At 41.4% G+C, this 11,650-nt stretch overlaps 1 protein-coding gene and 1 long non-coding RNA gene across 2 annotated transcripts; one reads left to right on the top strand and one right to left on the bottom strand.

Annotated features, from left to right (window-relative positions):
* Nucleotides 1-1,134: 1,134 nt before the first annotated feature.
* Nucleotides 1,135-2,888, bottom strand: LOC137298362 (uncharacterized). Its single transcript, XR_010957739.1, has 3 exons — nt 2,841-2,888; nt 2,695-2,753; nt 1,135-1,431 (listed from the first exon to the last, which is right to left on the bottom strand). It is a non-coding gene; the product is annotated as an uncharacterized lncRNA (long non-coding RNA).
* Nucleotides 2,889-7,160: 4,272 nt separating this feature from the next.
* On the top strand, nt 7,161-9,068 carry LOC137299205 (uncharacterized). The gene is made up of 4 exons (XM_067831793.1): nt 7,161-7,211; nt 7,825-7,947; nt 8,216-8,317; nt 8,940-9,068. The coding sequence occupies exons 1-4, from the start codon at nt 7,161-7,163 to the stop codon at nt 9,063-9,065; spliced, it is 402 nt and encodes a 133-aa protein (XP_067687894.1). The 3' UTR covers nt 9,066-9,068.
* The last annotated feature ends 2,582 nt before the right edge of the window (nt 9,069-11,650 follow it).

The raw sequence follows: 11,650 nt of genomic DNA, 5'->3' as shown, positions 1-11,650 counted from the left end.
ATTATCAGTATAATCCATGACAGCATTGCCCACCTCAGTGTAAACTATAACTAACGAGAAAAGTAAAGTACTAAGTATATTCTGTCAATCCTATTTTCCAGTCCGTTTTCTGGTTTCTGGTCGTACAGTGAAACATGGCAATGTGCCAACGTAGTTTTGGTAACAGATCGGAACTCCATCGCCACATTCAGGATCTGGCACAAATGCGTGTCTCCTGATTGTCAAACAAAGATAATCACATTGAACGTGTTATTGTCACAGATGCGCGGCACAGTGACAAATTGTTGATGGAATTGGCTCCGGGATGATTTGACTGATGTGCCACGAAACGTAGCAATCATTTAATGCCAGGTGTCATCAGAAATGATTTTGCTCGAGATATCTATGATGGCAATTATTTCAAATCAAACCACTAAACGTGAACTACCTTTACGTGCCTTACTGAGTAGTGCTAGAGCATAAGTCCATCCCTTTCACAACGGGTGAGATAAAATATGGACCAAGGGCTTATCTACGTATTTCATAATGAAGAGTATCACTGCATCATTGACATAGGTTAGTAGCCTTTCAGTGATGTGGCACCACTGATTCAGATTTATCCACACTGTGTTATCGGCATATATGTTTAAGTACAACAGGAACCGGCAAAGACTGTGTTTGTTTGTTGTTGCTGGCAGCAACAGTCCAGGTATATCAGGGTATATAATGCCAACGGGACCAGACAATCCAATGACTGATATCATTAAAGTCGACTTGCGCAGATGTATTCCTTAATTATGGCTATCAAATTCCACCTTATGTATGTTGGTAACAACTGTGTACAGACGCCGACTGATAGGCTGTTGTTTAGGACATTCTTACATACCAACTATTGTACTTGAAGAAGTCGCTGAGTGTAGTGCTGTGGTGAGGTGCCTCTCTGTGTGGGTGCGTGGGCGTGTGTGCGAGAGAGAGAGAGGGAGAGAGAGAGAGAGAGCGAGAAAAATTGATTGATTCCGGCACGTCCTTATTTTTATTCAAATCCACAGTCCAACAAAAACGAACGTCACAAACCTACTCCAAGTAGCTTTTGTGACAACAGTCGTGGCTGTTCGTACTGAATTAGCTTTACCAAATAAAATCATAAATACACCATAGGATAATATATTTACTTTAATTAGAATCATGTTCTGCATAAGACATACCAGCGATTACATATTTTGGGGATATTCGACACAGGCTGCTAATCGGGAAATACTGGACATAGTATTATAGTGAGGTACTGAGCAGTCAGTGGTCAGTCCGAACTCGGGATTCCAGCTTCAGAGCTACCAGTCTGTGTATCAGCTAACCAAGGTATATCTCGCTTGTCTAGGACTGGCTTTCTTGTTCTTCTGGTCTTTAGTATTACCTTCCTGATCCCTTTGCGGTGTGTCAACATTTTGGTTGTACCTGAAGCATGGGTGTGACAGATACAGATTTACCATACATCTCATAGTAACGTGGATGTAATATCTTTATGACAGCAACGTTTTAACATTTGAGAAAACGGATTCACCATATTATTCTCAAACTGGTATAGCACAAGCCTTTTCAGGGTGTGAAAAAACAACAACATATAAACGTACAGGCAGGAAGCGTAGATAACACAAACAACAAAATCAGTTACAGAGACAAGCAGTGCACAAATGCCAACACAACCCATACATAATTAAAGACATGGATGGAGACTTAGCCAGAGGTAAAATCACTGTGACACGGAAACAACAAACACAATCAGTGTATATTTCCATATACTTTCATGCAGGCCTGGAAGTTCAGTGAAGATGCTATGAATTGAGGAACATACTGGGGAGGGTCATTCCATATCCGCTAGAGCTTGTCGGAGGATACGGATGACATTGTAAACATCGATCAATTTCGTGTGACAAATCATGAGATCTTGCTATGATTAAGCTCGACATGTGGTTAAGTTGGCCGAAACTCTTGTGTTTAGATTTGCCATCAAATTAGAAATAAGAAATGATATTTGGAGTTCAAGTTCATTTGATATGGTTAACTGATAACAAAATGACACTGTGAAAAAGATTGAATGTTGTGATATCTTTCCCATGTGATTTCTGACTATTATGTTATTTAAGTGAGTGAGTAAATTTAGTTTTACGCCGCACTCAGAAATATTCCAGCTGTATGGCTGCGGTCTGTAAATAATTGAGTCAGACAATCCAGTGATCAAAAGCATGAACATCGATCTGCACAATTGGGAACCGATGACATGAGTCATCGATCCCGCTAGGGGCCTCTTACGACAAGCAGAGTCGCCGTTTGTGGCAAGCATGGGTTGCTGAATGCTTATTCTACCACGGACCTTCACGGGTCTGTTGTTTAAGGGCAAGACAAATTTCACAAACAAAAACAGGAGAGTGTTTATGGTTACCCTTTCTCCAAATCTAGCACGCTGATAATTGTCAGTTGCCATTTTAACATCACAACAAGATGAGACAAATATTTAGATCGTAAATGCAAAAAGCTACTTCAAATATACGATTATGTTATCATGGGTTATATAATTGGCGGCTAATATAATGGAATATAAAATGATTCACTGTTAAGTTATGTTGATAAATTAATCAATAATAAGCACTCTTATTAATCATTTCAGTTTGTGATGTATATATATTGTACAAAATATCATGACGTAAAATGTGTACTTACTGTCGAGCCAGTACGATGTCACTATCGTAGCACATAGCACAATAATCAACGCTATATATCTGCAACAAAATCAAAAGATAACTGAGTAAACATATGTTATCACAGAATATTATCTACAGAGTTAAAATGGCATAAACTGTACTCACATGTTCTTCATGTTTCAGTTTGATAACGTTACCTGTTATCTGCAGCTGGGAACACCATATATACCAGCAGAACGTCATGTAATACCATCCAATCATCACTCCTCCTGACGGGTTTACACCTGCACCCATCTCTCCCCTAGGTGGGAAGCACCTACTAAATCTGGGCCATTGCCAAGGTGTAGTTCCGGCATCAGGTTGAACATTAGCTGTGATGATTCACCTGGCGGACACGCATCCTATTCATCCATTATGGCGATACGGATAACAGTTTGTCCCGACAGGCAATGATGGTCACAGACCACACCGATATTCCGGCTTGTCAGTGAATGGATGGATCTTCTGTCGTCATCCTAGCCCTGACGGGGACGTTGTTCACATGTCCATATCCTCAGATCATATGACTCCCTCGACACTAGTGCTAGAATGACTCTTCAGGAGAACCCCACAATGGCGATCCGAGCTTACCGATCAGCATGTGTTGTGATGAACAGCACGATCGACCTACTTTAAGAAGACATGACAAAGAAATGAAGAGTGCTTCATGGGAGCAAATAGCCATCATTGCTATTTCAATGATAACCCTTTTTCAGAGAGAATAACCATTGATTTGAAGATTTATGTTATACAACTGAAACGTAATCAAAGATCTTTTATCAGATCCGCCCTAGTTAAACTATCAGTAACATTAATGTCAACTCTTAAATTAGGAAAATTCAGCATGCAGATACAGACACAAATGTAATGTTTGCATACACACATGCGCACGCACACGCGCACGCCAAGCAGAAACTTGCTATGCGTGTCGAGTGATGATGTCCCCCTAATGTAAACGTTGGCATATGTTTTTAATTAATCATTTCAGATTCTCAGAAATTGTAACCCTGAGAGTATAACAAGTTCTGCATGACACATGTGCTTTCATCATTGCAGCATAGGTATATATATCCAGGCATTGAAAGGAGAGAACACAAGAACATACATATTGTGAGCAATGGAATTTGTCAATCAGAGAATGATATCGGATCATCTGAGCCATCCAGTTCGGATGACCTTTTATATAGTTTCTGAGTCAACCAAACAATCCACTTGGTTTCCTCTGTTTACAGGTGCAAGATGCACCAACGACAGCAGTGTCGCATCATCACCACAGTCATACCACACATGCCAACACCATCGAACTCCATCGTCGCCTATGACAGAAGTGTACGTAAGTGTCGTTACAGAGGACGCGGAAAACCAGTTAGAGCTGCATCATCAGCGAATGTAATTGAAGGTTGGTGTGATAGATCGGTAGTCATTCGTATTAGTCTATCATGTTTAAGATAGGTTTATGCGCATTCACACCGCAGAGGTGTGACATAAGTAAATGAGATTGGATTGTACATAAAGCAGATATAGGTCTACAAAGAGAACTGGACCATATGTAACACACTGACCCATATGAGTATGCATGTTATACATCGTACGTGTAGCGTTTTTATCATCTCCCCTAGGCCTGTACAAAAATGACAAAATGGATCTCAACAGATAACATCATTTAAAGGTACATTTTTTCTTTCCAAATACTCCACTCTACAGAAACTAACTTGTGAGCTGGTCGTCATTGTAACTACCGTGTCCTTTCTGGCAATCAGTATTTGTTCACAATTCTCATCGGTAGTTATTACGTCAATGTTGTTTGGTGATTACTATACCCTTTCTAATTTCATTGTGAAGTGCTGTTGTTGATATTGTTGCAGCATGACGTGGTTATTGTTGCTGCCATGAAATAGTGGCTTCGTGTATATAAAAACATATCCGAATAACATGTCTTCATAAAGACTTTCGGAAACAATAGAAATGGCTAATATCATCTCACGTACTTATTGAGCAAAACTGCATATATACTATTATTATTACTACAAGTGACATTTCACGTAGCAAATCATGAAACAGACTATAGAAACAAGAGCGAGACCTGTGGGTGACATGGGCGCGTGCTCAAGCACCCAGCAGCTGAGCAGCCAACACATGCACAAAACCCTACACAAAGTAGGACACACTGACCAGGGGCATTGTCCATGGGGCATTGTCCATGAAACAATGCATGAACAAATATTATTATACCAACATATATACACACTCGAAACTACCACTGTGGAGTTACAAGCAAGATACAGACTTAATGGAATAGATCACGCTTGAACTATAAGAACTATATACTGACTAAACACATAGGAACACCAGGTATACACATTCATACAGGTAAGATAGTACAATGAGTATTTTTACATTTGTTTTATCTTGAAGATATTAATGCCTGTGTTATTCAATTATTTGTATTAGAGTTTAATTTGCTAAGCATACAACAATTACAAACTAACAGTGTCCCAGTGTTCCAAACAGTCCTCATGAGGATCCTAGCTTGGGTTATTGTTAAAACAACCAAAGTCAATGACATAACATTTGATAAGAAACACCTTAAATCACCAATGAACCAGTCCTGTGACACAGGATGGAACAGTCAAGGCCAAGAAACGATGCTGCTTGATTGACAGGTAATTGTAAGGTACATATATTGTACAGAGAAATCGTCTGTCGGACCACCAAAAACCTTCAATAAAATTAAAATTAGAATGATTATTTATACATTCATGTACACAATACAGATTCCATGAATTCATCACTGTTATCAATACAGAAGACCAGTTCTTCATCATGCCTTTGACAGGTAAACAGGAAACCCAGGTCCATAACCCTACCAACATCAAAGAGTCAAGGTGATTCGATACTCCTAAAATTGCTGATCTGATTCCTTGGTTTTCAGAAACGAGTGATTGCGTGAATAGGGTTCTAGATCGCTTTGAACTGCAAGAGGAAACACGAAGAGACACGGTTCTTGGACTTGCAACTTGGACTTGGGCTCTAAAGCAATGAGAATGTTAACTGCCGTATGATGGATAGAATACCTTTTATTAAAAGCAAATAGCGACGCGCGCAGTTTATTGTGTTAGGTGCATTTCAGTGTTAAAGAAAGCTTGCTTTAAGAAGAGGCTGTCGTGTTAGATACTGTTATATGTGTTGTAGACAGCTGCTGATTTGGACAGGTTGTGGTGTTATAACATTTTATGTGCATGGTATTGTCTGGTGTGCGAGAGTGTTTGTTATGTTATAGGTTGTGTGTCGTTGTGATATAGCGAGCTTGTACAGCTCAAAATATTTGGTGACGCAATGACATAATCCTATGGCAGTAAAGCTGTCTGTTAAGTTATATTGTCCACCCTTCACACTTGTGACTGCTTGTGACATTAGATCAGCGGCGTTACCGGCGAAAGCTCTCAAGCTGATCATCGACAGGTCCGCCCACTGCAGTACTGACCTGTTCATTACTGATCACATCTTGCACATGCGAAGGAATTCTAAAATGGAGTTGTTATGTTGTTGTGAAAGTATTAGAAGCCAGGGGTAGTAGCAGATGTTATATCTGTCTAGTGAAAAGTGTCATTCTGATATTACGCAGGTACTAAACATGGATGCGTAACACTGGATGGAGGTATTAGACCTGATGGAGGTAGACCAATCACTACCTCTGACCAACACTAGACCAATCACTACCTCTGACCAACACTAGACCAATCACTACCTCTGACCAACACTAGACCAATCACTACCTCTGACCAACACTAGACCAATCACTACCTCTGACCAACACTAGACCAATCACTACCTCTGACCAACACTAGACCAATCACTACCTCTGACCAACACTAGACCAATCACTACCTCTGACCAACACTAGACCAATCACTACCTCTGACCAACACTAGACCAATCACTACCTCTGACCAACACTAGACCAATCACTACCTCTGACCAACACTAGACCAATCACTACGTCCCACCACTACCACTGACTTGCACAATACAATCAATTAAAAAGGTTGTGGTTTAAAGACGTTGATTCCAATCCTGAACCTACACCTTAAGCGGATACCACTTCCGTACAGAATCTCAGAGTGTAAATAACAAACAATAAAAGTATGTGACATAATTTGCAGTTGTGTACTAAAATTAGCCAGCTATGAAAATTAACATGAAAACATGTTGCCACGACAAAGACAGTATACCCATACCAGAATAACGGTGGGTGACCTGAAAAGGCTACTCCACGTCACACAGTTTACATTCCGTAACGTCACGCTTCTTCTTGTCTTATCACTGAGAACTGGGTCACCCGGTCCATATGTTACATTCATCATATCACCCTCTCCTTTAAGATAAAAACCAAGGAAGTGCCTATTATTTTAATTCTGCTCAAGTAGTTGACTGGACGTTGCCAAGATGAATTCTCTTTTTGCCGTTGCTTCTCTGTTGGTTTTGGGTGTCGTGCAGGTATGGTAAAGTGAGTGAGTGAGTGACTGTGTTTAGTTTCATGCCCCTCATGCCCCCGCCCCACAGGCAGGGAACCTGTGAGCTGGATAAGGAAACTGTGAACTGATCATGAGTAGTGATATACCTTCATCTCTAACAAATGTGTAAGCAGGGTGTGTAAAATGGTCTCTGTGAAACCTGAATAGAACTGTTGCAAATAGAACTGTGAAACCAGAAACGTGTACTGGGGGTCCAGTCCTTTCAACAATATTCCTGAAATCAGCAGCAGTGTCTTGTGGAGAAGAACTCGAAGAACGTCTTACGACTCATAAATACGTGATTTATATTAACAGGTACTCGGTTTGGTATTTCGCGATATCGATCACTGGATTGTCTGTTCCAGACTGAATTGTTTACAAACAGTGTCGGACAGACGTCAAACAAACATGATGCAGTCGGAACTGTAAATCGATTCTGCATTCATCAGAGATTTAGCAGCACGGATAACTTACGGGTGTGGAAAGCATATTGTCGTTACCATGTATGCAACGTACACAGACGTATGTGTTGTCGTCAACTTGTCGTGGGTAAGACAACATGATATATATTACATTATGCGATTCTTTGTCTACAGGCTCAAGACGCCGTAACAACAGTGAAGCCGCATCATCACCACAGTCACCAGACGCATGCCGTTCACACCACACACGAGGCCAAGGAGACAGACAAGTATTCCTTTGTGTATGACGGGAGAAGTGTAGGTACATGTTGTGAGTGTGAAAGGTGGGCTTAGCACCGCTTTCATAGTATCAGCGTTATATCATGGTGGCTCAACGAGATGCGTGAAATACATTCACGATTCATCGACCTCAACGAACCTATATCCACGACATATATTTACCCTCTACACAGAACGATGAAAAAGAAAACAAGATGAAACATGGATACTATTGGCATGTTATATTCAGTATATAGCTTCAGAAATCGATGACTTGGGTTAACGTAGGTACTCTGTTTCCTTACAGCATGATATGGTTGTGAAGACAGGGGATGACTGTTACATCATGCCTCTGACAGACAAACAGAGAAACATGGTCCACGACCCTGCTGAAATCAAGAAAGTAGAGGTAACACTGTCCTAGTTCCTAAGATATATACATGGTTCTCTCGTAAAGCATACGAAATCAATCTGACACTACTGAAATCTGTTTTCACATTATCTGATTTATTGATTTGTGTTTAGAGAGGCTTGTGATTAGCAACCACATATTCCCTGAGCCGTAGCACACGGTCTGCACTGGTAGGATATTGAACCTAATGTAACTTCAGAAATCATCAATCTATACTCAGAAGCAAAACACAAACAACAACCACAACCAGTGTTAAATGTTACAGTCGAATGCATTATTACGTGGAAAGACGGATATTTCAGTCAATGGTAACGACTGACCGCCTGAAACAAACAACACACATGACATACGTAAATAGCCTCAACACACTACGAGTTTGCAACCAGCGTTACACGGTCAGTAGCTACAGCGATCAGCTTGTGCAATGACGCAGGCTGCAAACTTCACCTCGTTGTGCCCGCTAGATGTTGATCAAGGTCATATCGACCAGATTATTTGTCGAAGTTCCTGCAGGGATATGGTACTCTAAATGGGTCGTGTATGTCGCTCCGTGTCACCCCAGAACTGTTGAAACTGTTCTGAAAAAGCTACTTGTCACAATTAGAACATTTTGTTACAGGCTAAAGCTCTCAAGCTGATCATCGACAACTCTGTCCAGACCACTGTTGACCAGACCGTTCTTGATCACCATCTTGCACATTTCTGCAAAGGGTCCACCAAGATCACTACGCTCGCCAATAATTAAACACAGTACCCATTACTATAGCTCCTTGTCATAACTACCTATCCTTATGAGGATGTCGAGTGTGATGGAAGGAGCGAATAAACAGATTTTTGCAGCATGTATTTGACATATTGTTGTGTCGTGCACATTATCTAAGAAAGTATACCTTTTCCGAAGGAAATCACTTATTCCTATGCATGGCAGAATGGAAGGGAGCCGTACATATTTACTCAGATAGGTACTTAAAGTACATGGTGGTGAAATATGGCGACAGTACATTTTCCTATTTTCCTGGAAGCCCTGTAACTATGTGGGTGTTAAACTGCTAATTGATTTACACACGGAGGGTTGGGTGCCTCGCTGTGAGAGTGTGAGTTCGAATCCCGGATGGAACACTATCTAAGTGTAATACCAAATTTACGATTTTCAAATCTTGAAAACGCTAACAGTGACTGGCCTTGTCGAATTCAGGCAGCCATACCTGTGAGTGGAAGTGTTGTGGCGCGATGGTGAGTTACTTCAGGGGATAACTCCTGTAACGTGTATACATATTGAGATATGTGTTAGATGTGGTGCAGGTGTCAGAGATTCATGCTAGGTTCACATTTTCGTGCGATTCGCTACGAACACCACGACTGACCATTCGTAGCTGATGATGGATCTTCTCAAATGTTTGGCTTGCATACAAGATGATGAGTCGATACGTTCTGATACGATTTGAGCGTGGATGCGAAATTGGCACGATTGGTCAATTCAGGTCACGTGAGCCGTCCCGATCTAGTCTCCCGTTCAGATACGTTGTGACAGGATTGCCCCGTTCGAGTTCATGGTTGAATGTCGGTCTGAGACGATCATCCGATGGGGATCCCCGATCTGAGACGATCATCCGATGGGGATCCCCAATTTGGGACGATCATCCGATGGGGATCCCCGATTTGGGACGATCATCCGATGGGGATCCCCGATTTGGGAAGATCTGAAACGTGCTTGTAAGTCTGATGCGAGAGGATACGAGTGTGGTAGCGACGTCTTTCGCGATTACGATCAAGGGTGATCACGATTTGAGCTACTGTAAGACTCTGAGACGATCATTCGATGGGGATCCCCGATCTGAGACGATCATCCGATGGGGATCCCCGATCTGAGACGATCATCCGATGGGGATCCCCGATCTGAGACGATCATCCGATGGGGATCCCCGATGTGAGACGATCATCCGATGGAGATCCCCGATCTGAGACGATCATCCGATGGAGATCCCCGATGTGAGACGATCATCCGATGGAGATCCCCGATCTGAGACGATCATCCGATGGGGATCCCCGATTTAGGACGATCATCCGAAACGTGCTTGTAAGTCTGATGCGAGAGGATACGAGTGTGGTAGCGACGTCTTTCGCGATTACGATCAAGGGTGATCACGATTTGAGCTACTGTAAGACTCAGACGGGTATTTTCTCTGTTTCTTGAACTTCCAAAGAGTAAACACTGCAGTCTACAACCATTGTGATATGTGCCTTGTCTACGATTAGACAGGATCTGCTGCGCTTCGATACGATATGTGATACAAATAAAGGAGGTCCAGTATAATTGCCCCCGTATTGTCATCGATAGGTGCCGGCTACATTCAACACACAGTCAAACCACTTCGTCTTTTTGATTGAGAAATATCTCACTTCAGCGATAAAGACATTTTGAAACATCCCACTAAAAGTGAAACATACTATTTATGAATCATGCACAACTTCTTATTTATTGCATAGAGCGAAGTTTCGATGTAGGCTCTTACATCATTATCAAGCTAAGACTGAATACAAGCAGATGATGAGAGGTATTAATACTTAGCATGTTTTGACAACGAGCAGATTAAAATCAACAACAGCATATGATTGGATAACAAATAGTAAACAATAGAGAGTGGCCAGTGAGAGACTAGGAACAACAAATGAGACTGTTGATGAAGCCAATAAACGGGGGATCAAGTTGTAATAACTAGCTGATTGGGGGTTTGATAGAGTATATTGTTTGATTAATTCCTCGTAGACCGATGGTATGTAGTGTCCTTGGCCTCGGTCATCCATAAAGTTGCATGTTTCATTTTTGAGTCACCAACATCTAGAATGCCGATCACACAATCCCACAAAAGGTTGGTGACGTCCATTGTGTTGACGATGTGCGATGAATTCGCTGGATATTGTTTGATGTTTGATTCACAGGAATGTATTTTTGTAAAATTGCAGGAGTTTTGTATGTGTGCTCGTTGTTTGATTTCCCACACTTCAATATTCCAGGTATTTCACGAGAGTCTGTCAGTAACATACAAGCCAGTGCGTGTTAGTATAATCTCACGCAGCAATGCAAACAGACCCTAACGGAACTCATCATCCCTTCACATACCATCCACCGTTTAGCTTTGTCCTGTGTACATATTTGAGACAAAACCTAAAACTCGATAGCTAATACATATTGTATCCTCACATGGACGTATCCAGGAATTGCAAATCGCCGCAGTTGACTGAAGAATACTTCATATTGGACAGTCGTACATCTTCGGATTCCCATTAAAACGCCTTTTGGATTTACAGATTATGGCTTGGATTGAAGAG

This window comes from Haliotis asinina, chromosome 10, assembly GCF_037392515.1.
Source record: "Haliotis asinina isolate JCU_RB_2024 chromosome 10, JCU_Hal_asi_v2, whole genome shotgun sequence".
Classification (NCBI taxonomy): domain Eukaryota; kingdom Metazoa; phylum Mollusca; class Gastropoda; order Lepetellida; family Haliotidae; genus Haliotis; species Haliotis asinina.
This window is presented reverse-complemented; position numbering and strand designations above follow the sequence as displayed.